Source organism: Clinocottus analis, unplaced genomic scaffold (assembly GCF_023055335.1).
Source record: "Clinocottus analis isolate CAN_PGR_092001 unplaced genomic scaffold, fCliAna1.0.p SCAF_2, whole genome shotgun sequence".
NCBI lineage: Eukaryota > Metazoa > Chordata > Actinopteri > Perciformes > Cottidae > Clinocottus > Clinocottus analis.
The window spans coordinates 17,566,002-17,593,810 of record NW_027175931.1 but is presented as its reverse complement, the minus strand read 5'-3'; the positions used below and the strand labels follow the sequence as shown (position 1 = coordinate 17,593,810).

The 27,809-nt window shown below is 43.0% G+C and overlaps 1 protein-coding gene across 6 annotated transcripts in view; it reads right to left on the bottom strand.

Annotated features, from left to right (window-relative positions):
* Positions 1 to 8,245: 8,245 nt before the first annotated feature.
* The window catches only part of LOC137790228 (muscleblind-like protein 1), a 51,418-nt gene continuing 31,854 nt past the window's right edge, over positions 8,246 to 27,809 (bottom strand). For 2 of the 6 annotated variants that reach the window (XM_068584235.1, XM_068584236.1), the window contains exons 3-10: positions 24,376 to 24,546; positions 20,450 to 20,668; positions 17,226 to 17,465; positions 14,281 to 14,428; positions 13,497 to 13,532; positions 12,678 to 12,769; positions 12,315 to 12,388; positions 8,246 to 11,793 (exon numbers count right to left, since the gene is read on the bottom strand). In XM_068584235.1, coding sequence (XP_068440336.1) covers positions 12,332 to 12,388; positions 12,678 to 12,769; positions 13,497 to 13,532; positions 14,281 to 14,428; positions 17,226 to 17,465; positions 20,450 to 20,668; positions 24,376 to 24,546 — 963 coding nt within the window. In that variant the 3' untranslated portion in view covers positions 8,246 to 11,793; positions 12,315 to 12,331. Of the gene's footprint in view, positions 11,794 to 12,314; positions 12,389 to 12,677; positions 12,770 to 13,496; positions 13,533 to 14,280; positions 14,429 to 15,179; positions 15,234 to 17,225; positions 17,466 to 19,755; positions 19,827 to 20,449; positions 20,669 to 24,375; positions 24,547 to 27,809 lie in introns of those variants that run through there. The other 4 variants (XM_068584240.1, XM_068584237.1, XM_068584238.1 and 1 more) reach the window with 4 other exon arrangements.

The following is a 27,809-nucleotide window of genomic DNA, read 5'->3' as shown; positions in this document are numbered from 1 at the left end:
CACTGGTGATAAACAGCAGATAGAGCACGATAAGAGCCACGTGTCAAGCTGCCATAATAATAAGAATAAGAATAATTTTATTTATAGAGCACATTTCACAGACAAAGGTCACAAAGTGCTGTACAGTCGAAAAAAACTAAAAAGACACGGTAAAACACATTAATTAATGGAGCAGCCCAAACACATTAAAAACAAATAAAAACAAATAAAAAAAACCACATAAGAACAAATAAAAACAGGTAAAAGTAGATTAAAAACACGTCGTAGGTACTTAAACAAACGCCAGCTTAAACAGAAACGTTTTTAGTTGTTTATTCATTTAGTTGAAGGACATTTCTTGCTGTCCAGTCCTTCATGGAATTTACACAATCTAGGAGTTTGGTTTGCATTGATAAACTAGTAGGAACAAAAAATATATAATATAAGAAAAGCTCAGTAGTGAGCAGGATCTGCTGTAAAAGGCAGCCAGAAGTTCATGCATGGTGTTCATACTCTCTTTGTCTCACTCACACACACTTGCATTCGTCCCTGAATGCCAACAACGTCTGAAATATTGCCTCCAAAGCATTTACCCATTCACATGTTGTGTTGTTGTTTCTTCATACGCGCACTGCCTTGACACAGAGAAAGAGAAACAGTTGATGAATGGGGTTGAATGCACAAAAACTAATGTTCAAAAGTTTTAATTAGAAAAAGTTGTGCTGAAGTGAAGCCACAGGACAGCTCGCCAATTCAGACACATCTTAAGTCAATGCCAGGCTAAGAAATACAAAGAAAACGTAAAGTGCTGTGTGGATGTTTTTCGGGAGTTGCAGTTAAGGACTCTCCTTGTCAGACTGCAGCTTATCTAAATTCTGCACCGTTACAGGAGAGGAAGAGAGATGGATGAAACGCATGGAGGGAGGACGACTTAAAAGGCAGATGAAGGGACAGCACACAGAGAGAAGAGAGATGTGAGGACGGGAAGCGTAAGTGACAGAGAGGGGGACCAAAGGGTGAATGAATAAAAGAGAAGCAGAGCGAGGGGGCAAGGGAAGAAGACTCAGTGTAGAGCTGGAAACAGAGGGAGGACAGATATGAGGAGAGAAAAGGAGCGACAGAGGGTTACATCTGGGAGAGAAGGGAGCGCCAAGACCCAAACAATCTATCCTTTCTTGTTAAAGGAGGAAAAGAAAGGGACAGGAAGGAAGCGGTACACCATGGGAGTTCTGAGGCATTTCATTGGAAGATGAAGAGAAGAAAGCTATGGAGCCAGGTTCAAACTGAGAAGCACTGGAGAGAATCATTTGATATTGAGGGCAAACTGTCAACAATGTCTCACTCTTAACTTATCTTTACTTGCAACCTGAGGCAGGAAGTTACAAGTTCTGTTTTTTAGAAAGTTAAACTAAAAAACTACAATCCAGGCTTGGAACATGGCTGTGCTGACATGAGCCAGGCCATGGCAGGAGGACGGGACCGGCTCCAGACGCAGCCATGCTGCATGGCAGGAGGCTGGACCGGCTCCAGACGCAGCCATGCTGCATGGCAGGAGGCTGGACCGGCTCCAGACGCAGCCATGCTGCATGGCAGGAGGACGGGACCGGCTCCAGGCGCAGCCATGCTGCATGACAGGAGGCGGGACCGGCTCCAGACGCAGCCATGCTGCATGGCAGGAGGCTGGACCGGCTCTAGACGCAGCCATGCTGCATGGCAGGAGGCGGGACCGGCTCTAGACGCAGCCATGCTGCATGGCAGGAGGCGGGACCGGCTCCAGACGCAGCCATGCTGCATGGCAGGAGGCGGGACCGGCTCCAGACGCAGCCATGCTGCATGGCAGGAGGCTGGACCAGCTCCAGACGCAGCCATGCTGCATGGCAGGAGGCGGGACCGGCTCCAGACGCAGCCATGCTGCATGGCAGGAGGCGGGACCGGCTCCAGACGCAGCCATGCTGCATGGCAGGAGGCGGGACCGGCTCCAGACGCAGCCATGCTGCATGGCAGGAGGCAGGACAGGCTCCAGATGCAGCTAGTGGCTTCTTCACAGACTGTATATTAGAAGTGGACGTATTATCACGATGTCAGCCATTCGTTTGTGGCCTTCTGTTTTAAAGCCTCATGTTCTGTCTTTTAGATGTCACCATCTTAGTCTGTTGCAACCATTTCATGCCGCATGAAAGACTTAAAAAGCTATTGAGACCATGAACATGTTTTTACGACGTTTTCTGAGATATTAAATCAAGCGCGATAGCCTCAGCCTCACAGAGCTGCTAGCATGGCTGTAGACTCGTAGCCTTGTATGAGACAGAGTCATTTATTGTAATTGTTTCAGGCTTCAGCAGGTGTTTAATGAACATCATTCACCATAATAATAAACCCAAGAACCTCATAGGATACATTTACAAATCAAATCCATATTTTTTCAGACCATTCATGAGATAGTACACTGAGTTACAGAGGCTAGTGCAACAGCAGCTTAATGGGGAGTGAAGTCATAAAGATGTGAGTCATTTCTTTCCTGTTCTTAAACAACCACAAATGTATGCTGCCACTGCTGCTTACTGCACATTGAACTCGCCTACATGACTTTCTCCCTTCCTCTTCCTTCCCACACTCTTCAGTTGTTACCACCTCCAACTTTCTCAGACGCATTAAACCAAAGAAAAGATATGCAACTTTTTTCATCTTCATATTAGATAGATGTATGGTCTGGTGGGCACCGTGTTCCAAGCCTAATAAGGTGAAAGGATTACAAGAGGAAGTCCCAACGACTTCCAACACTTTTCTCCCCCAGTTTTTTTTCCTCTGGCCTGTTATTATATTTTGTCTAATTAATATCAGAACAGCAAAAACAGATTAGTCAATATGTGTTTACGTTTAAAATAGAAACCACAGCTCAGGCAGCGTAAAGACTCCTGAGCAGCTGTTTGTTCTTCTGTGATGAAGGGTCTGCCTGAGTCACAGTGCTATTGAGGATTATTCACACATGGGTTCATGAGAAAGTGCCTGCCTGAGGTTGGGCTACAGACACGAATACACTCAAGCTGAAGGTCACATGGAGACACACGGTGGTGGGATGGGCACAGGAGCAGGAAATAAGAGCGAGATTAGACTGATTAGCCCTTCATAAATAAAAAGAAAGTCACTATTTCCCATTACCGCAACAAGCAGGTTTTTTAAATGCAATTCAGGAATGTGATGATAGCTTCAACCTGATAAGACCTAATTTGGCGTAAAAGCAGTGATGTGTGCTGTGTGAGGCTGATCTCAGCAAAGGAGCCTGTGGCGGAGTACATCTTCTGCACTGTGATAGCTATCTTTTATATAAATAGCACGACTATTTCCTGTTTCCTAAATGTTCAAATGTAAGAATGACGCAACACGCAACCATCAGGAAGCTTCTGCATTAGGATGTGGTGTGAGGGACCGGATAAATGAAACAATATGTTATATTTAGGGATATGTTGACATTTTGGGGTAGATGCCACTCTCATATCTGGAGCTTTCAGACATTGAGCAGTTCGGTTTTTGCTGGAAGTAATGTTGAAAACCTGTGCACAATTTCCTAACTGGGAAGCTCAGCTCAAACATATCTGACTCTATAATGACCTGTACTATGTGTTAGTCGACTAAGACTTTCTTTAGTCAAGGAGTGCCCTTAAAAGGATGAAACGGCTTTGTCCAAAATTAATCTCTTAATCTGTCTATAAAACAGTAGTTTTACTCTCCAGGGTTAGTTGCTAAGTAGCTAGCTCCTGGCTCCATATTGAACAGGCAGATCCATCTCTGAGCAAGAAAGCTAACTAAACTATTGTAATACATCCCATAATGCAACCACTCGAGCTCAGGTCTCTGAAAAAAACATTGTGCTTAAAAACGATTAAAAACGTTTGAGGCAAAGAAGGGAAGAGCTGCATCGGCCCTCTGGGCCAAACTGCTCGCCTCAGCATCGGGCCCCTCTCACTCTTCCTAAATTCCTGTGAATTAATTACACCAATAGTGATTTAGATTCAAAACCACTTTAGCCTGTTGATAGTCAGTGAACAGATTGATTTATGGGCTAAACCCCGGCAGATATAGGACAGTTATGGGCGAGGAAGGAAAAGAGAGAAGGAGCTGTTGAGCAATGAGAGGGATGGATTACGGGTGTTTTGCAAGCACACATTTACACGAGCGGCATGCTAATTTGTACTCTGTCAACCACGAAGTGACGATTTACTTTAAAGCTTGAAATAATCTCTCTTTGGGCCGAGGGGGTGATCCCCACCTCTCTCATCTCCTTCCACCTTCACAGGCTTGGGGCGAGGCTGTGACAGAGTTGACTTGAATCCCTTTTGGCTCCTCACTCATGTGACTGTTCACTTCTTCCTCCTAGCTGTCCACTGAGTCCTGTCACAAAGATGAAGTTTAACATACAGCACAGCTGTTACAACAGATTTTTTCCCCCCCTTCTTTCTTCCTGTGAGCTCTGGTGTCTCAGTGCAATCTTTCTTTCGGCTTTGTTTCTCATTCTCTGTCAGATCTCCTCAGTGCTCCTTCGTTTGTCCTCAAATGGCACTGGCTAATCGTCTCACAATAGAGGATATTACACAGCATATTAATGGGACCTTCCTTAACCTCCTCTCTCTTCCTTTATTACTGTCTTTGTGTGCTACACGTAACGCCGAGGGACATCCTGTCACCATGTGAATAGTGGCCGTTCATATCTGGGTACAGCTGTGCCCTCAGTACCCTCTTTGTGTGACCCATATTCTGCTTGCAAAACGCCCTGCCGGTTGTTATGTACCCTTCGACTTGTTCTACTTCCGCTATCTAAGAGCCAAAACATTCAGTAAACTGAAAATCCTGTCACTGCAGCTTGGCGGAGGCTCCAGATCAGACCATGTGCCTAAATATGACATGCAGCGTTCTGACTGTATAGTTTGAAGGTTGAAGTTTTATGCAAAGCCTCGTTGAATTCACATTACAATTACCAAACACCACAGGCATGCCAAGTCTTCTGGAGTCTTTTGCAAACGAACCAGGACCGAGGCCGTCGGACCTTGTGCAGTAAAGCTTTCTAAAGGGAAATCTGGTGTTCAGAAACACTTTCTGCAGAAAGAACGCCAAAGTAAACCCCAAACTCAAGTTCATTGTAGCTTTAAATGGGGCACATTTGAGGATACAGAGCAGTGGATGGTTGCTTGCAACTTTCAAAGACTGGAACATGTGTTGCTGTAGGGCTAAAAGAAGCTAAATAAATGGGAGCAAATGTTTTAATGGAAGCAGGGATTCAGTTACATGACTCCCATCAAAACACAATGAAATCAGAGTCCTGGTAGCCTTTTGGCAGCTCGGCAGACGGTTGGTGTTAAATTCAAATGATGTACTGCAACCGGCCCAATCGATACCGTTCCTTGTCCAGGATGAGATGCTATTAGACTAACCTGCTTCTCCCACTCTCTTTTTTTTCCATCAGCACAGGAAAAAAAACACTTACACTTACCGTAAACACATGGATACAAATACACTTACCGTAATCAAATGCACCTGAATGCATGCACATACAAACACACACACACACACACACACTCCCACATACACCCTGAAGAAAATTGGATGTTTAAGTCGTGCTGCAAGTAGCACTCAGAGAGACTCAGATGCTGACTCAGCAGCCTGCAGTGAGGGAGAGACAGCAACAGAGTTAAAGTCAAGGTGGGGACGATGGAGCTTTAAAATATTACTGATTACCTTAAAGTCTGGTTATTTAAGCCGCCGCTACCGTCGGTGGCTGTCCCTGCTAGCTCCCCACGTTAGCCAGCCAGCGCTGCTCCTAGCTCCCCGACAACCAACGAAGGTAGCGGGACCATCCCTAGCTTGATGCCCAACTCGGGTAGCGGGGATGCGGGTATTAGCAGCAGCAGCAGCAGCAGGGAGCTAGTCGCAGCGCTAGCTGCGGGGCGCTAACGGGGACAACCACCGAAGGCAGTAGCGGCTTATAACCCGACTTTAACGGTACTTTGAAGTCAAGGTCACGTGTCAAAGAGTGAAGATGAAAAGCCAAGCTGTTTCTGATGATCATGCATCAACCCTGGAATTATCTGTCTCTTTTTGTTTGCGCATTAAACCCTTTGTAATTCCCATTTTTATCTGATCTGTTGTTTATCTCTGATCTCAAAGGGAACACATCGTCGTTGTTTCTTTATGTGCTTGCTTCTCATTAGTACCCCCTGCCACATCCAATACTCAGTGACTTTAAAGATTCACTTCTGCCATCATCACTTCTCTTTTTGTTTTTTTCTCCGGTCTTTCTTCCGCTTGTTTTGAAGCTCTCTTCCTCTCCCGCCCTCATTTTGTCATGATTGCTTCCATAATGAGGTCAGAGCATTAGTTCATCATGGGGGCACTTTACAAAAAAGGAACAAGATCAAACCCTTTAATTGAACAGACATGCAGAAAACTCGTCACCCTATTGTCTCTATCTATAATTCATATTTTTATTCCTCAGTATTTTCCTCCGTTGAGAAGGAAATTAATTAGATCACATGAATGGACAGTTACGGATGAGTGTTTAAATTGTAATTTACTTCTCCTTTTTTTATTTTTCCCGACATGACAACTTGGCTGGAGGTGCAATCGTTTTATCCTTCCCCACTCAGAATCAAACACAAACTCACACACTATTTAGCAGTCTTTGTTGTTATAAAAATAGCCTAATTGAAAAGCTGGGCATGTTGAGAGGGCAGTGGTAAGTGAGATTCATGATGCGTTGCGGACATAAGGTCGTACATCATACTTTGTGAGGCGGGTAACAGAAGCTGCCATTATTGGATCAGCATTGCTTCATTAAGTCTCCACACGACACAGTCTGCCGCTAACGCCCGTGGACAAAGAGATGGAGAGGAAAGAGACGACTGAAGAGGAGAGTTAGGACAAAAGCTGTGAGGGAAAGAGATGCAGAGGAAGAGATGGAAGGAAAGAGACAAGCAGAGTGGACAGGAGAGATAAATAGTTACGCAAGAAGAAAGGAAAGGAGTGAAACAGAGAAGTGTGAGGTTGAACGTAATAAAAATAAAAAGTATAAATCAAAATAAATCAAAATACTGCCGTGACAATTTTCTGTGGTAATTTGAGGATTTTTTAAATATAGATAATCTCACTTAGAAATCAGCAAGTAAGGAAACAATGCATTAGGGATAATGACATGCAGCTTCCTGTTAATGCTGGCTTAGTCAACATTTCCACAACAACTCAAGCAGTGGGTTGGCAAACCCCCCAGCAGCTCACAGCATCCAAGCTCAACGGGATCATTTCTATCCAAATATCTGTCCACCTCCTTTTCCCTGACAACTGTCGCTATTATTGAATTGTGTAATCATCAGAGGAAGATAAAGCACCAGGAACAATAATGTCAGCCTTTTTGAATACTTCTATAATGAAATAAAACACATCCAAAGACGTTGTATATGCATAACTAAAATGATGGACGACTTGGTGATTGCAGATTCCGCCAAAGAGATGCTGCCATCTGGTGGCTGTTCTGTGCATCACATCTTTGATCTGGCAGCATGGTTATCATTCTGCTTAAGGAAAAGGACACGTTATGACCTGTTCTGTAAAAAGCCACTACACTATAAAGCCCCTGCAAAGTCAACGCAGGTATTCTGGCTGATTAGACATCTTATCAGGACTGTGTGGACATGAACAGCCTCTTCAACTGAAACATATTGTTTTAAATGCTACAATGCTGATATGAAACGTGTCTCCTCCACAATGTGTGAACATGCTATCTAAGTAGAATATATTGCCTTAATCCTTCAAGGTATAATTTACCCCACTATCTTAGTTTAGTCTAACTTAAATTACATTCAGATTGTATCAGTACATAAAGAAATGAGGCTGATATCTCAAATTACCATCGCTGCTCCTCATCAGAAAGTTCAGTGGGCAGGACAAATTGATGCAGTGTATCTATAATAGGATTTTAATGGATAGCAATATTGATTTGAAGTCACTTGAGTGCAATGCAAACATTTCAAAATGTCCGTGACATGTTGGACCAAAGCTTACTCACTGAGTATGAGTAAACGTAATTATGAAAGATTTTGCAAATATACAATAATAACACGACAGAATTTGGGTACATAAGCCTATTGGCTTCCTTGCTTTGAATTCCTGTTTCCAGTTGTTTTGCTTAGCTAAGCTAACCATAGGCTGCAGCTTTATATGAACGATCAAACTCTTGGCAAAGAAAGCAAATATTTTTCTAAAAAGTGGAATTCCTGAGTTCATTTGTACATTTTTATTACTTTTTTAAAATTTTATTCATAACAGCAAGAATCAAATATAGCAATGCAGGCCCCGTGAAAAAATGTGTCAAGAAATATTTCTCTTTTCACCAAAGACATCCATCAACGTGTGTCGAGCACATCACGGCTATACATTCATGACTTCAATTATTACATGATGTAGTTCATAAAATGCCAGCGAACATTCCTACCAGCTTGTTTCCTTCATTTCATTTCTGATTTCCTCCCACACATTTCTTTCTGATGAGAATATAGTTTATGGCTTTAGACTGTGGTAATCAGAGGTTCTCTCTACAGGTGGCTGGTACTTTCAAACATGACACATCTTTTCGAGGGGCCCGGAGCAATAAACCAAGCAAAACAAATTGCAGCAGAAGACAGAATACATCATATCAGCACTACGAGCAGAGAAAACAAACAGGAAAAGAAAAAAAGAAAGAGAGTTTACATTATATCAAAAACGTAAGCATGCGTGCTTGTAGGAGATGAGAGATGACAAAGATGATCAGGACACAATTTTAAAACAAACAACTCAACGATCAAACCACACAACAGTATTTCAATCTGAAATGATTAAATTCCACCTGATGTTGATCAGTTTCATCTACTAGAAGCACAGCTTACATAAACATAAAGAACATACTTATAGCTATGGTGTTTGTGTTGCATGTACTCTCCAAGTGGTAACACTTTAGTGAGCATGTTCTCAGGAATCTTTTTTTTTTTTTATAAATTCTTTTTTTAAATAAACCACTATTCTATTTTTGTATTTTTTAATATATGTATTTTATTCAATTACATTGATAGAATATTGTATACTGTAAATACATCTTTCTGTGTAATATATTTTCTTATTCGATATTACTGCTGTGATTCTTTTTGAACGTATGTATTCCCTTTCACATGCATTCCTCTCTGAGTTCGGTAAGGAGACAGGACGTGTTGTGATTGGTCGGGCCTGGTGGGAGGGCGTGGCCTGGACACACAGACCTGTCAGGACAGGCGGTTCGGGGACCAGACAAAACCCAGTCAGGCCCTTTGGAGCTGGAGGGTCGTGGACGCCTCCTCCGGAAGGTTACCTGGCAAACTACAAGCTGCTGACAGAAAAGAAGAGCAACACTTTGCCTTTTCTGAGACGGGGCGGAGCTCGAGAACTCAGCGCCCTTTTTGATGCAAGCAATTTTGTTCAGCCTTTCGTAAGATTTTTTTTTTGTTGTTATCCTAGCAAAATTCCGTGTCATTATAGACATAATTTTTTTTATTCAAAATAAGATCTCAATATACATGAATCTCTCTTTTTTGACTATGTACAGAAGTGCAAAAAGTCAACCCTTTATCACCTTTCTCTTCTCTAGCGCCCCCCATCCCCTCCCTCGTTGTTTGCAGTTGGCTAAGTAAGAGATGCGTGTCGACTCATCCCGTTCACCTGACCCCGCCAGCGACGCCTCGAAAAGTGATCAAATATGCAGCTTGTTTTCCAACATGGCCCAATTTCCAGGGAGAGTAAAAATATTCAAACAATATTCACTATTTGTAATGGATACAGTAGAAAATAACATCTTCACTCTAAACATCTAAGAACTCTATTTTTACAATAGTCTTTTTTTTTCTTCTTATGACTAGTTACAAACCTTACAATCGTTAAAATATGACTGATGGTTGCCACAGTGACAACTTAGCCTCTCTGTTCTATTATTTCATCACTGTTAAATACTCATATAAAACATCTTTGTTCAAAGAACACAAACAGACTAGAGAAATGAACAATATGCATACAGTTCAACAATATGCATAACGTAGAAAATATTGAGTTTACAATCATAATCATACTCAAATTAAAATTACATGGAATTTCAGGAAACTGTGCACGAGAAACACACAAACACACTTTTTTTTTAACCTCGTGTTCATTATAAGAATGATAAATATAACGAGCGAAACAAAAAAAAATCCAAACTAAATATCAAAATACCATCAAACAAAATGAAGTAAAACACTCCTCATCTAAAGAAAAAAACACAAGAAGTGACAATAACAATGTGCTCTGAGTGTGTAGGTTAACATGGCGTGGATTAGGCAACTGGATGGTTCAAAATGGCGCGTTGCATTGTGCTGACTCGATGGTACATTCTAAGGCTTTGGATGAGTAATACAATCGTTTATATTCCACTTTCCCTGTTCGATCCACCGATTAAATATGCCTGAAGAACACCCAGAACACGAGATCTGCTCTTTACGCCGGATCCTGCTCTGAGCTCGGTCCACACACTTTTTTAAATTTAGTCCCACTAGTTCACCCACGACATCTAGTAAAAGTGACGCAACAAGACTTTGGGTGACTGAAAACAGCTCTCAGTTAGACGGATTCAACAGATATTTTTAAATATGTCAGACTATACATACATTAAACTGAATCTACTTTTGGCAATCTGCCTGAAAATACGCACGACAGTCCAAATGAAGAACACATGAGGTCACACAAATCCTTCAGCGAGTTGCACCGTCGATTTTGACTTCTCACAGCAGTTCGGATACCAACTGATTGCCCAGTTGCGTCAGAGCTATTCATGGCGACGTCTTCATCAATACGAGCTTTTGGTCTCCCGCTTGGGCCGAGACCCCGCGGAGAGAGAGATCCAGTCATTTCCTGTCCAAACCACTGACGTCAACAACAAAGTCTCAGACAAATAAAACTAAAAAAATTCATTCAGTAGAAGATTTGAAGGTTATCGAGTCAGCTTTGGTGGTACTGGGAATCACAGGAAATGAAGGGTCACAATAATGTACACTACATGCTGTTCAAGAGACAAAATAGCCGGATTAAAGGGAATTGTTGGGTTTAACACTTCGTAGAACTGCTTCAATACCATCCGTGTGTTTTGAGATGTATGGCACTTCACAGGCAGGCCTGCAAGGTTCAAGACATGTGCTTAAGATATAGCAAGGTAGGCTACAAAGGTTTCATAGACACTGCCTCACAGACATTCAGTTGCTATTTTGCCTCCGAGTGCACTCGCGTGGTTTCCCTCCTCACTGGTTTAACGAAACGAAATCATAAACAAAGTCATTGTGCATGCATATGTGATTCAGTCGGGTCATTCATTTCTTCATAGCTCAAATTAAATACAAGGTGCACCTTTGTGTAAACAAATGAACACGTTCAGGTCAAAGAACACCAACCCATGAACAATAAAACAACGCGTCGTGATTCTTGGTCAATGGACGGACCAATCCGCTCCGCTCTTCTGCCTCGTGGTAACATTCAAAGTGTGTCCGGTGAATAAAGGTTAGCTGCCTCCACAGAGTGAAAGGCAGTCTCTAATGCAAATGATGTTCTTTTCTGTTGTCGTGTAATAGTGTGCATGAAGTACACATGAAAACAATCCTCACAACCTGTGCCTCCTATATTAACATGCAGATTCATCCCAAACCAGTTTAGATTCGGGTCTCAGTTTTGCTCTTGATGTCACAGGCATGAGGGGTGACCGCTAGTCTTGGACTCCACATGAGCGCGCTGCACTTCCATCTGGGGAGAAGTTCACAAAACAAACAGATGTGAAGTGAGTGGACGAGCTGTTTTAGTTCAGATGTTTCTCATTGTCTTGAAATCTGAACATGATTTCACACCAAAGGCAAATTGTGTCTTTTTGCATATCAGTTATTGTACAGATTAAACAAGCAGCATATACGATGTTAATGTGACTTTTGGAGGTGCTGGTAGGTCGCTTATGTTCTGTTTGGACAAAGCAGAATAGCTGTGCCCGCTGTTCCAGCCTTTAAACTAAGCTAAACTCAGCAGCTGCTGACTGGAGCTTCATATTTTGCTTTCGAGAGCGTTATCAATCTTTTCATCTCACTCTACAAGAAAGCAAATTAAGTTTTGCATTGCTTGATTTTGCAAAAATATGAATAACAACCACAATAACAATAATAATAAAAATGGCCAGACAAACCACTTTGTCGTGGCAAATCCTTCACATAAAAGCTGTTTGGGTCAAAAGTGTCAGACAGTGATCCAGATGCAAGTTAGAGAGGTGCAGTACATACTGTTCTGATCGAGACTCCTACATCTGGGTCACATATTTGTGACCAGTCAGATGGTCAGCAGATATTATTGGAATCTGATTGAGAGAAGGAAAGAGACAAATATGAGGAAGAGATGGAAAAGCAAAGAAACAAGGAGTCGAAGAAGGAAGGATACATTAAGAGCACTTCCACCTTAACGGATAAGAAAGCTCGGCATTGTCACTTTCCGAATAATCACAGATCGTCTGATGAGCTCGCAGTAGAGCCACGTGCACTAATTATGCACATGGCTATGAAGAGGCAAATGGGAATCATAAGAATAAAAAGGAAAACTGACAGATACAGAAGTAAAAGGGGGAGGGAGAATGCAAAAGAGGAGCAAACCTGATTGGCTGTTGCCGTTGCAAAGGGAACACTTGTGGCAGATGTGTTGGCTGCAGACACAGTGGCTGGATTAGCACCGTGCATCATGGATACTTGGAGGGAAAGATCACAGACAGTTGATTTAAAGCTCTTTTATGTGAACAATTAATCTCTACTTCTGTCTACAGAATGCTGATCACGTGCGGAAATATTTAATTTATTTAATAGTTTTGAATAGCTTTAAATCTATTTTGTTTTTCTAGTAATTATTACTTTTCTTTTTTCTTTTTTTTTTCAAATATAAACAGACGTGTTGTGGAGGATAGAGAAGAAGCTTTAGAGGGAATATTTAGGACGCCAGGAAGCTGAGCGGATATTTTGAAGTGCAAAGTATAAAAATGCAGGTGGCAGCATCTCGTTTACAGGCTTGTTTATTAACTTGAGTTTTACCTCCCAACAAACACCCTTCATTGTGACGTGGCATGTATAGCTGGACAGTGCAGTGAGCTGCTCTACAGAAGTATAATTAAGCCAGGGAAATAACTGCAACAATTTTGGTGTCAGCGCAAACAGGACTTCACTCCATACCACAGCAATGTATGACAGAGCATAATAAAACATATCACTTCCAAATTTAAATGACACAATTCAATTCAAAATCTACAAATCCTATTTCTGTCCCACTGCTGGATGAATTAAAAAAGAGGTCACCAAGGCTGTTTTAGGCTAAAGTCAAAGTATAAATTCACAAAATGGAGAATGTGCTCACACTATGTGCTGAGTGAGTGGTCGCAATGAGCACAAAGATATTCAGGAATAATAAGGAAAGCTGGCACCTACCAACACTTGTTGCAGGTGTCATGCAAAATATCGAGCCTGCCCATCATGCATTTCAACAGGAGAATGAATAGAGGAGAAGAAACCATTACAAGTGTTATAAAGTCAGACATATTGGATAAGACATTTTTTACTTTCTTTCTCCTTTTTTCTCCTGAATACATACGGAGTATTAATAATTACATTGCACAATAATAATCATTCATTCTCACACATATGAGTTGCCGTAACCACACATACTTGTGCATGAAACATAAAGCTCTGGCTCTCCTTCACGGCTGCATTAACTGAAGGGGAATTAAACCCTAGCAGAGGTCCCATTTTCCTGTCAGCAGCGTAGCAGCTGTTTGCACAGAAGAAGCTTTGAATGACCCGCTTTTAGAGCGCTTGAATTGTTCTTGCAACCTGAGAGATGGGACAGTGTATGCAGACTATACGGTGGCCAGAGAGGAGTTGTGTGTGCATACTTTATATACAGAATACAGACGACAGATACAAACACAATGTTCAACATCATGTGAATTGATATACTAAACAACTAGACATACAAAAAAGAGCACAATATCTTCAAATAACAGCCACCCTGACTTCCCTCCCATGCAGAATTAAGTCCATGCTAGTTTTTCCATCTTGTCACTAACAATGAAATCACACAATCATTCAGCCACTAACTCACCGCTGACGCCAAAACGTAATCAGCTGTGAGAAGGATACACCCATGTGTGTTGGCAGCCAACAGTGATGCGACCACTGCCACTGACTTGGGTTAAAGGCCCTCGGGTCTCACCTGATGGTATGAAGGCAGCCTGCTGCTGGAACTGCATGTTGGCCAGGGCCTGTTGGTACTGGAACACACCGGCATTGAACATAGTGGTGGCACCGTTGGCTTTTTCAAGTGCAGGTCTCTTTGGTAAAGGAGGCAAGGGAGGGAGCCCCTGAAGAGGGGACAACACCAAAATAAAGGGATGGGAGTGAGGGGAACCCAAAGGATGGTAGCAGTGACATTCAGGACAGAGAGAATAAATAATTCCATTAGAAGATGAAGTTGCCCTTCCAAAACTGCAAACAACAATGGCAAGCAAGCGCTAAGCTGCACCACCTCTGTCAGAGCGAGACAGCAGCGTGCTAAAAAACACACATCCTCAGCACAATGTCACGGACATTATGGTATAATCGTGAATACAAAAGTACATACAATGAATATTGTGCAGGCTGAGGAATAACTAGATCTTTCTGTTTTGATAACTATGATACTAGTTGACCATCAACAACAGGAATGATGTCGTTACAGGAAGCTGCACTGCCAGCTCCATGACACTATTACACTGTAATCCACCTTTCAACAGTTACACATGCAGTATGGGAAGGGACTCATGCAAAGACTACCACACATTATTAGAGACTAAATATTACATTTTCATGCCACCAAGTATTTTCTTTTTGAGATACACTTAAGGTGATGAACTGTGAGTAAACAATGTATTCAAAGTGTGTTCTTTTTTGGGTTTAAAACCAGTTTAAAATGTGATTTATAAATCACAAAACAAATGTATGCTACACAATGAAAGGCTACAGTCAGTTCATCACCCCTCAGTGTGTCACCGTCACATTGCTTGATAAGTGCAGAGGTATATATCTACTACACCACAGCTGCATGCCGAGCCAAAAGGTGAAAGGTCATAGTACCGGGTCGCAAGCTGCGTCGAGGGGTCGCTTCTGTGATTTGACAGCCGACTGAGTCTTAATTAGCAGGCAGCGAGCACATGATGGCAAGGGGCCAATGGGGTTCAAGCGCATTAACATAAACCAGTAAGCAGAGGTGCATCATGGGGGCAGCAGTGCAGTGTGGGTTGGTGAGAAAAAAACAACAAAAAACAAAAAAAACAAACAAACAAATAAAAACAAATCATTGGAATGCAATATACAACAATAACAAGACTAAGACGTGCACATTAATGACTGCAGGGTTACTGACAATAGTTATGGCCCTCGACATACAGTTTGTTCTGTTTCATTCGGTTTCATCAACGATAGTCAGACCTGATGGTGTTTTGGTTCAGCCAACTAAGCACATTTGTTAAATTCAAATTTAAAAAAAACAAACACTTATGACACTTTTGTCCAAGTCTGTTGCATTTTCACCAGTGATTTAATTTGAAATGCCATACAAGCTGAATTAAAAGATGTATTCTGTTCACAAGATGTAACATTTAAAAGTGAAAATAAGCTCAAAAGGGCAGATTTTATTGACAGTAAGTGAAAGGCCATCTGAAATCAAGCTTTCCCTCCTTTATGGAACACCTGGCGCAATATATCATTCACATAATCTGGCGGGGCAAAGCCTCATTGTGCCCCTCGATAGGTTGAAATTACAGCCGCCTTCCCAGATTCAGCACAAATATGACTATTCAACTGCGAACAACAGCACAAATATACAAAGCAGCAAAACAAGGATGAGCTGGTCGGAGGGGAGCGGTTGGCTCAGTCACATGATCACTACAGATTGCTGCTAATGAAGCACACATCGCTCCGTGTCTTCATAGTGTCACAGCTGAAGAGATCAGGAACACAGCAGACTGGCACACGTGCAGGAAAAGCACAGCTCGAACATCTACATCCATCAAATCAAGGCCCACTTCCGAGTGTTTCCTGCACACTGCCTGTGCTCACGTGGAGGTCATGCTGCAGGAGCCCACGTCAACGTGAGGACAACTTAGTCACTTGTTTTAGGCAGTGCTGGAATGTAACAAAGTATTTTTACTTTATTACTGTACTTAAATACATTTTTACGTATTTGTACTTTGCTTAAGAAAAAATAATAGTGCATACTTTTTACTTTTACTCCGTTACATTTTGCAGCTATTATCTATACTTTTACTCCACTGCATTTCTATACTATGTGTCGTTATTCGTTCGTAACACAGTTTCGCCAAAATGCTGCCTCCACAGAAATATGGATTGCTTTGCTGTTTTGGAAGTTTAAACCAATCAGGTTGCTCTATCAGCGCCAATGACAGCAGAGTGTGCGTTTGGCTGCAGCACTAGCGAAGCCTTGCCTGTTTTGCTTAAACATTCGACAGACAGTCTGACTAACAAACAACTTTTCAACATGGATCCACAGTCCGCCTAACCTGAGCCCTCGGATATAAGACACCTTTGGCTCTATTTAAGAAACGTGTTTGATTTCAAAAGCCCCAAGAATGACTCGTAGAGGTTTCAATGCCTTTCTTGTCTACCTCAAAAAAAGGAGTTGCTCGCTTTGTAGATAATCCCTGGTAGATAACTTGTCATCCATAGAATTGTAAGACAGAGTGTGAAAAGTATTGCAGAGGATAAGAACAATAAGTACTGTAGAGGCTTAAGTATTACCAGGAGCTATATCTGCATTCTTTATTAAAATGATACAGCCCTAGACATTGAGAGACAACCCATTGCGTGAGTACTTTGACTTTTAATACTTAAAGTAGATTTAAAAGTAACTACTTTTTACTTTTATTTAAGTAAGATTGTTGATGTAGTACTTTCACTTTCCTGGGTACTAAACTTCAGTACTTCCTCCACCACTGCTTTCAGGTCATCACATGAGAAATTTAAGTCTGGATTTTTTTTGGGAACAACTATGAACTGCACTCTAGGTTGCACTGTATTTGTCTGTCTCTTTGACAGGGATTCCTCCCGCTGCTGTGATACACTGCATGTTCTTCATGTTGTAATCTGTGGACAGGAACCTACCATAGCTGCAGCCGCCGCAGCCTGGTTGACTTGGTGTTGGGCGGCTTTGATCTTGGCCTGCAGGTGAGCCGGAGGGTGGAAGTACTTGCACTTCTCCCTTGAGCAGCGGCCCTTAATGTAGTCCATGCACACGGTGACTGTGTTGTCGTTGGTGTCGATCATCGTGCTGTCTGACGGGTGGGCAAAGCGACAGTCGTTCTCCCCGCGTGTGCAGTTACCCCGCTGGTATTCCCGACACACCTGGCGCACAAAAAACACACAACCAAATACACGCTTCACTTTTATCTCTCGACATGCCGATAAGATCCAAACACACGCGCACACACATCTGCAAACAAAAATCAGACCCAGAAACACATTATGAAGTTACTGTTCGCTTTACTTCACATTTGATGATGTAATCAATCTGCTGAGTCATTTCACAACATGACAATCACTTTACGAGACAGAGCTAACCAATCTTAATGACAGGTACGGCCATTACTGTTGATTGATAAGCAGAACAGATCGTAACCAGCGTTTACAGGCTCATCAATCACACACCATTTATCCATTATTCAAATGAGCTGTGTTGTTGTTGTTCCGCGTGGAGACACAAGGGGGCAGCATCTGCGTGAACAGTTGGGAAACAGATTGCCTCGGTCTGAATGGAGGGGCTTGACGTGGCTCATGGGAAATATGAGGCTGGTCACCCTCAAGGGAGGCTGCAGGAGACGTGATCACCAGCCCATAATAACACACACGCGCGCACACACACACACACACACGTAGAAGTTATAAGGCAGCATTTTCCCCCCAGAATAAAATATTGTGCATGTAAATAGCTGTGCAATAACTTAAGATCTCTGTTTGAGCACTGGCAGCCACCGCTGGGTCTCAATTGCACTCAGAATCCTCTCCGACACCGAATGAAATGTAATTTTATGGTACGTGGTATCGACCTATCAGTTATTGTGACAGAACAAGCCATTTGCCAAATGTCTGTTTACCAGTCTCACTGTCTGCATCTTATAGGATTTCATTTGTGGTGGAACGACTGTCAGACAACGAAATCTATACAAACTAACCCTCATCATCCACAATCACCGATCTGTGTGAGCGATGGCGGAGGAGCCTGTCTTCCTGTCTGCCTGTCTGCCTGTCTGTCTGTCTGTCTGTCTGTCTGTCTGTCTGTCTGTCTGTCTGTCTGTCTGTCTGTCTGTCTGTCTGTCTCTATGTCTCTATGTCTCTATGTCTGTCTGTCTGTCTGTCTCACACATTGGATAGTGCACGGACATACGCAGACACACACACACACACACATATTCATTCCCCACAACTGCCACAGTCACCACTGCCGCTGCTGGTCTTATTAATACACAATACATTTAAAAAACAAAGAAGTAAGAGAGACTGGCTTGTTGTCAGGCAGATGGTGGAGAGGTGGGTGAGGGAGGGAGGTTAGAGGGAAATGTAAAAGCGGTTGGTGACTAAAGAGTAAAGGACAGACAGATGGGGATCAAGGAGACAGAGCGAGAGTCTTTGGGATCGAATGAGTGCGGCTGACATGGGGAGAAAAAAATGTAAACGAAAGGGAAGACTAAATGAATTTGATGTTCTCGTCACACCAGGTGTGGAGCAGTGTGTCTTTCTTAACACTGGTTAATCATGCATTAGAGAAGCTAAGTGCTTAGTTGCAAAAACAAATAAAAGGGCCTGCTAATCATATTTCTGTCCCTATGGTAACTGTCCCTCTGACTGGGCCCTTTACATCAGCATCATGCTGTGTGCGTGCTGCAGGGCCGCAGCAGAGTACCTGCAAGCAAGAAGTACAGACAGAGTGACTGCTGGGAAATAATTCTTGGGAACACAGTCTGGAACATTATTTTCTAAAGTAGGAATTTCTCTCAGCTTCAAGGAAACAGCCTGTAACATATCTTCTCACTAGTGTGTGTGTGTGTGTGTGTGTGTGTGCGTGTGTGTGTGTGTGTGTGTGTGTCTACGTTCACAGAATCCCAGCTATGTTTATTTTGAGTGACACACATAGAAACTAAAATATGTCTGGCCTTTTCCGCTAAGATATTTTTAGCAAACCTAGTTCCTGATAAAAATGGGCTATAGGGTTTCTCTCCACCAGCACACCAGGGCTAACAACTGGGCACAGACATCTTGAGCAGATGTTCCCTTTAGTGCCAATTATTGCATTTGGCTGGTAAATATTAAATATCTATTTACTGGACTTTTGGTGTCGAATGCTATTCGTCTTTTGCCAGCTGTGTGCTCTTGTTCCATCAACAACTTCTTGCCTCTAAATTCCCTCAACCTCCACAACCAGTCACGACTCCTCATGCCCCGCCCCCTCCCCTGATGACCACGACAGGCCTAAAAATGGATTTCTTCTCCACCTCTCCATCTCGTCTTCTCCCTTATTGACCCATTCCCTCGCTCTGCATGGCATCCACTCGTTCATCGGGCCGAGAGACTTCCTCGGCCTCACCTCCATTAATTACCCGGCTACTCAACGTTACATTTTAAATATAACCTTCCTCACACTCCGGCATGCCTCCTGCCCGCCTCCAACGATTTCCCCATTATTCCGCTGCGAGTGTTCTTCCCGGGAGGGGCTGCATAATGGATGAGATGGATTTACTGTCCAATTCAGGATTATCTGAACACAGAGGAGCGGCACTCATCAGGTTTTAAATGACTGATGGGCTTCACAGAAAAATTTGAGATTTGTCTGAAAATTACACACTGATACAATATAAATTGAGCTCGTGCCAAAACAATGTTGTCTTCTGCCTGTTGATGGGATGCAGCATCGACTACGGTATTGTTTGGGTACTCTCATTAACGTCTCTCTCTCTTTGCTTAAGTCTGGCTAATGGCAGTTCTATGGTAATGGAAGTAGTTACTGTAACAGAAACTGTGTACCAGATTCATAATTAAAGTCTACAAACAGAAACTGTTGAGGCAAGACTTTCCAGCCCATGCATTTAATATTCAAATAGGCAGAGCTCAGATTTCAAAGGCCAATCTGTTTGCATAGAAAAAAGAGCCTCACTGGGCGCAGTGTTTACCAGAGTTTTGTTAATCTATCTTTGAATCTGCAACTGATATGAAAGTGATAAAAAAAAAAATGTATGCAAATCCTCTCGTCTGTGTGGTCTGTGAGTATGCTGGTGCAGTCGCACTGATCCTGCTCTATGTCTGTCTGTGTGTGTGTGAATGCATGTGTTGCTCACCTCCAGTCTGTCTGTCCTCATGAGTTTCTGTGCGGCGGCGGCAGCGGCAGCTGGTGCGGGGACACTGTGGTTGCTGGTGACCAGCACAGGGCCACTGGGCATGATGTCAGCGGGCATCAGGCCGGGCGACAGGGGGCCAAGGTAGGGGTTAAATGCAGCGGCAGCTGCCGCAGCAGCATTGACATTGGTGGCAAGGCTGGGTGTGACTGAAAACATGGGCTGTGGGGTAAAAGCAAAATGAGAACGTTGGCCAAAATTTAGCAAAAAAGTTGAGCAATAATTTATTTCACTCAGACTTGTCACAACATTGGTTGAATGTTAAATATTTACATGACATCTACCAGAAAACTGATTTATGTCCGTTATACTCAAATGACTCTTTTATGCCACACGATATGTGAAGTAATGCAATCGGCAATAGCCAAGCAGAGGACGGGAACTGTGTTTCGGGATGTGGAGGCAAAGAAGATGTCAACGAGAGACAACTAATGGGCCTATACATCTGAGGAAAAACAATATGCCTGCTTAGTAGCTGCTTATCTTTCATTTGAGACAACACATGAGGGAGATGTGGTGTCAGCTCCTCCCTACATGGAAGAGATGGAGTCGCACGCTTCACACACCAGAGATCACTCGCACACAGGAGTAATGAAGCTTGAGCGTACGCTCAGTCAAGGAGACTTTACTTGTCGTTTATTTGTCATACATCCAGCCATTCCCTCTCTTTGCGCATGCTCACTCATAATTTCATTGCTGTCATGGCTGTTGGGTTGTCAATCATGCTATCAGCTGTTATCATCCGCTGCTCTCTTCTATTTAATAGTGCAGTGACCTTCCTTCATTGTTAGCTCATCATCTGGCTGCTATCTGCTTTTTAAATATAATTATCTCTGCTTTCAGGAGGCTTCGTTTATGCTGCTGTTACAAGCACTCTTCAGCCAAGTGTTTGTTATTTGTACGAACTGACGCGAATGACTGATGTCCATCTTGACATTTCCTTTTTTTCCCAAGCCTCTCGTTTACAGGTCAGCTTGTGTTTGTGCAGAGGAGACGCCGTCGTCTACCACTTGTGTCCCTGCACAAGCAAGTGCTCTGGTTTACTCCAGGTCGCTCGGTACAGTGAACAACCTGATCGCCACCGTGCGGTCTGCGGGTAAATCAAACAAGCCATCCAGTCACGCCTCCGGCTCTCTCACCGCCACCAGGCCTCCTGGTGTCGGCCGACGCACGAGCCCCGGATTCATTCACTCCAAGTCGAGCTGCTCCACAGACATACACCAGGTTGTCCCGTCCAATAATTGTAATCAGGCTTTGACTTCAAAAGTTCTGAAGCGCAGTCCAACTAAACTATTAGCGTAAACACTCTATTAGCGTAAACACTTTATTAGCGTAAACACTTCATTAGCGTGCGCGATTCAATTAGCTTACCTCTACACAGGCAGCTTACCTCGATTAAGGTATCAGGTCACGTATGTGTCAATCAGTTCTCGGCCTAATTCATCAGACCTCTGCTATTTGCTCATTGCATTCAACCAATGACCCATATTCAATGTTTCCCGTTCTGTGGGCTCATGTCCATCATTAGGAGTGATCTGGTCGGGTGTTACCTCATCATATCTGGTGATGTCATATCCACTCTATGCTGGTAAGGGCTTCATATTCTTGTGTATTTCTGTTATTTATTATTATTTACTTTTATAAAGATTTTGATTGTAAAATATGTCACATATTCTGAAGTTCGTTAAGTCCATTAAATGGTGAGAAACCTCGGTACCCTTTACACTGTAACCATGTTAAACGCTGGCCTTCCTCCTTGCTCACCCAAACATGGAAACACATTTAACTATACGGACGTAAGAATTCCCTTCTGGCTTTTATGGTTTTAATTCACTTTCCTCTATTCACACAAGTACACCAAAAGTGTGCACGAGTGAGTGAGACGTTACTGCAGATAGATGCGATTGAGTAATGTGGGCTGTCCGCTGACATTGACTCTAATAAAAAGCATCATAAGCGCCATCACTCACAGACAGCTGTGGGAGCCTTAATTACTTCTCCCTCTGCACGGTTCCATGCATGAAATGAAAGCACTCTCCTCCGCACATATCGGGAGGGTTGCCAGCTATAAACAAAAAAAAGTGTGAGAGCAGCAGATATAATTGAGTAAAGATACCAGCGAAGGGGGCAGGAAGCTAAGCTAAGGGCACAAAGGAAGGATGGAGGAATAAAGTCTGATTCCTGGAAAGGCTTGCACTCTATCTAACACTTGTATTCCCTTTGCATTCAACCTGGCTCTGTTTTCTTGACTTTTCTTTGTAGTGCAGGTCTAAAGCTTCTCTCCTCACTGCAGCCGTCCTATCTCCTTCACTTTACCCACCTGTCTCCACTCTGTTCATTTATCTCAGCCTGCCTGACTCGCTCCTCCCTTTCTTCTTCAGCTGTGTCCTTTTCTGTCAGCCTGTCTTCCTCGTCCTCTCTTCTCCTTACTTCCTCCCCGCGTGACATAAACAGAAAGGGAAGGCCTTGCAGTCCCAAGGAGATCTATTGCTTCTTTAAATCCTTTCATGGTTTCCTCTGTGCTCTCAATGGGCCTCTCGACTCAGCCCTTCTTCCCCAGATAAGGGCGATAAGCCATCGGCTAAGTGTCCATGTGCGTGTGTGTCCAAGCATGCAGCATCTGAAGCTCTTTTGAATAGTCTGAGACAAATTCACTCCACTGCTCTCACTTAAACATGAAGGGACAGAGGGGAAGACAGAGGAATTACTTCAAGCCTGACTGACAGCTCTCATTGCCTGTGTCCGTCTCATGGACCAGGCGGGAAGCAGCCGGCCGTCACCTTACAGCTCTGTGGAGCACGCAGCACAGTCACAGATGCATTTATGATGGTATTTACTGCGTCTTTACTGTGTGGGGGTGTGTATTGTGTTAGTAGATAATAATGTAATACTGTATTTATCACCCTATGGAAATAATTCAGTGGCCGATGTCTGGGCCACGTTGTTCGTTTATTGCTTGATTAATCATATTAATGAACTTGTACTGAAACAGTTAGTCAATTAATAAGCTAGACTATTGACACAAAAATTAATGAACTATTATAGTGGCAGATTAATCATTTAAAGGGAAGTTCGCCCTAAATGTTTCATGGAGAAAGTGATAACGAGGGTCTGTGGATTCTCTTGAGTACCCAAGTCTGGATTTGTGGAAATAGTGCTTTGACCACCCGGAGCCGAGAGTCAGATAGTAACAATATATCTGAGAGAAGGCAGACATTACAGGAACAAAGTCCACACAGAATCAAACAAATGTTTGCATGTCTAGGCCTGGCCACATTTATGAACACTTTCTATGAAAGCGTGTAAAGCGTGACACAGGACACCGTTTAAACTGCTTATTTCCAGCAACCTGAAAGAGTTCAGGAGTTCACCAACCAATTACACTTTACATGTCATTATTGAGTGAAATGTTTTGTTGTTGTTGTTGTCGTTTAAAAAATAACCTTGAAGTAAAATGTATCTCTTTTGCTGCAGGAATGTGATGTCTTTTTTCTGCACGAATTGTGCACGAATCGTCCAATTCTACATTTGTATGTAACAACTATTTTAACTATTGTTAAAAACCAACACCCTGCACACAGCCTACCAAACACAAGAGGTCATAATAACATGTTTTCCAAGCATTACAAATACATTCATCTCTCATTTTAATTAGAACCATTATGTCTGGTACAATTTTAAAAAAAAAAGTTTTTAAAAATTCAAAGGCGTGAATCATTGCGTCATTAATGTTTGAGGGTAACAAGTATTTATGGATCTTGCTCTGTAAATAACTCCAGATGTATTTGAACAGAATGAAGCCCTGTGTGTAGATGATGAGTGGCGTCTTTCTGTCTGTCCATGTGAGCTGTGCATACGTGTCCTCTCACCACTGGCTGGAGCTGCGTGCCCGGCATCATGGCGTTGGCGAGCTGCATCTGCTGGGCCAGCATGGCCATGTTCTTCTGCTGGATGAGGTTGTTCCTCCCATTGATCTCCAGCTGGGTCTTTAGGTGGGGTGGAGGATGCAGGTACTTGCAGTTCTCCCTGGAACAGCGGCCCTGAGTGGGTGAAGAAGGAGGAGGAGGTAGGAGGAGACAAGGATGAGGAAGGATAAGAATATGGGAGGATAGACATGGAAAGAGACATAAGAACAGTGTTTCCTTTAACTGTTGCCTAATGTAAAGAAGTAAGGAGCCTTGACTCAAGTTGCTCCCTCGGACTTAACAGGCGTTGATCAACATCTGTGACATCTGGGCCAACTGGGCTTTGCCATAAATTTAACCAACTGTCCAATAATGTTCAGCCTATGCAGTGACCTCTTTATTCCAAAAGATATTTTTCATTTCTCAAGAAAAATGATATGACAAGGAATAGCGGCACGAGTTCAAAAAGGTCAAGAAAACACTGTTGAGTAAAAATATAGACAGAAAATTTCAAGGCAAAGACAAAACGCTTGGAAGCTAAACTTCTGCTGCACTGTTCTGGGAATTTTAATGAGCAAAGACCGGCGCGCTCCTCCGTCCTCCCGCCTTACAAGCTGCCCCACTTGATGTTTTACATGGCCCAGTGAATTACTATTGATCTCGTCCCAATTGAGACGAATGACATATGAGTCAATACTTTACATCGTTTTAGAAAAGAACAGTCTGGAGAAGTGATGCCAGATCGATAGGAGACTTCTGTCACAAAATCATAAACACATCATGGGACTTCATCGGATATTCTGCAAGTGTCTCGAGGCAGTGCAGTGTGTGTCTGGCTGCTGGGAGCTGTGGGCGAATATATTCCTCCAGCAGTCAAAGGGGAGACGGAGGGAATGTAATTTACACTCTCATAATGCCTGCTCCACTGAGCACTCCCCCGGATGGGTGTAATATGTTAGATATCTCCTCTTTTTTACTTCCCCTTTCTCCTTCCCTCCCTTCAGCCTAAATCCCCCATACATCCCAAGCCCCATGCCGATATGTGTTCTCCCCATCATGAATACAAAGCAGTTGCAGTGCAGAGGTGCTGCTGGGATCATGCAGACACACGCAGGTCTTTATTCAAAGCAGAAGTGTCGCTTTTACTTTTTCATCTTCCCTCGGCTCAATCTCTCCTCCATCGAAATACATCCTCCCTGCATATCTTCCGATTGGTCCTTTTATATGCATCTATTTCCATGGGGATGGAGAGAACAACCCTGCCACAACAGTGCCACCTCCCATGGGGAATTAAAGGTTGGTTGTCATGCTTATCTCAGTGAGATTACCTGCTGCTCATTGCAGCCCACTATGACACCTGCTTTCACCATCCTAACACATGCACCGTCCCAGTCCTCCTCTATTCCTCCCACCTCCACTCCTCCCCGTGCCTCGCTCTATCTCTCCATCTCACCCTTTTATGTCCTGGAGCAGCCTGTTCTGCCTAGTTACAGCAGGAAAGGTACTCTGCATTGGAGAGCAGCAGCATGTCAAGCGTGTCTCCCAGCGTTACCATTGGCTGAGAGTAATAGTATTCCCAGCCTGTCTATTGGTCGAGAGACACACATTAACAACGATCCTCGGCTGGAGCCTATGTGGCTGTGACTATTGATCAGCGCTAATTGGTTAATGTCTTTTGATTTTCAAGGCGCATTCCCCCCGGGTGACTAGGCTCATGTCAATTCCAGCCGAATAGTGTGTGTGTGTGTGTGTGTGTGTGTGTGTGTGTGTGTGTGTGTGTGTGATTAACTGTGACAATGCAGAGCTTACAAACAATTGAAGGCAAACTCTTTATCAGCTTACAATGGGCAACAAAGGCAGCTTTATTCAATATTGTCTATGTGTGTGCATAATCGATCAAATGTGTTGGTGTAATTTGAAAGGTGTTTCATTCTAGGTGCGACTGTGACACTGAATCCCAAGTTGTTAGAGCGCTTTGAGCGGTTGGAAGCTTACAAAGGAGCTGTACATGTCCATTTTAGGGAATTATCGCCCAACTCTGCAACTGTCTTAAGCCTTTTATTTAGCAAATAGTGAATGTACATTCATCAGACGGCCAGAAAATGACTCAAAAACAATGTTTGCTTGTGTCAATAAGCAAGTTTTAAACAATGCTATATTTTTTTTAAAGAAAATGTAGTTTGAACAATTTGTAGACAATTATGGGAAAGTTCATCTCCACCATTCACTTACAAAACTACAACTAGCATCAAGAATGTTGTGCAATCAATGAATGAATGTTGAATCAATAGAATACAAGAACGTTTTGGCCCTTAAGGGACATCTAAAAACAGAGAAGGAGCGGCAGCATTAAGAAGAATCAAAAGAGCCTTTGTAGCAATGATAACGTGGAGTGGAATCACTTATAATACAATGCCATCTGGTTACATGTGCATATGTATCATCATTAACAGCTTTTTTTAAAGAGGTGCTTTAGATTATTTAGTTAATTGAAGATAGACAGGTATGAACCCTTTATCTCATGAGAACGGCACCTTGAAGTCGCCCTCCTCCTCTGTTTTCCACCAATAGCCCAATTATTTATTGCTGTGTTATTGTTCTTTGAACAATTCAATCCTGCATGAAGTCCCCACCGATCACTGCCTGCGATGCTAATGTCTCTGCTGCCCAGTTTTCTCTGCTGTTTCCGCCGCTGTCTACACAGTGTCACAACAGGTTAATGGTGAGTCTGTCTGATCCAAAGCATTGCTTCCTCTGGCTTGGAGCGCACGGCTACTAGACTTCACTCTATCCTAACGCTGTTCCTCCTTCACCTGTCCGCCTGTCCTCGGCTCGGACGCTAATATGCTAACAGGCTGCATGTGTCCGTCTCTCGCCTCATTCATCTCTACAAAGTATAGTTTATGTCGGGGTAAAGGGCTCGGTAAACAGCTTCCCCCTACGGTCGTCTCATAACCAAATATAGATTCAGAAGTTTGAACCAATTAGTTTTTGCCAGGCTTTGGATGTGGCAAAGCCTACTTTCATTTGCTTTTAATTGGCAAGCCATTAAAAGAAAGTGAACCAGCTGTCACACACCCAATCTTAAGTGTATGTGTTTGCACGTGCACGCTGGGGAATGGGGCATTCTGCGCTTATAAATCAACCTTGGCCTCATTACACCAGATAGCTTTCAGCCATAAATCAGCTCCTGGACACACATGCACACATCTACACATTCACTTGTATTCCTTTTTGAGAAGGATATAGCACAAAGTTTGGGCTTCCAGAATGTTTTTTATTGATTATTAATTCATATAATGGGAACAATACAGCTAAATATTTCCCCAGGTGCCTACATATATACCCAAAAGCACATGTGTGTTCAAACCTCGAGTCACTTAAATTACCACTGCAGC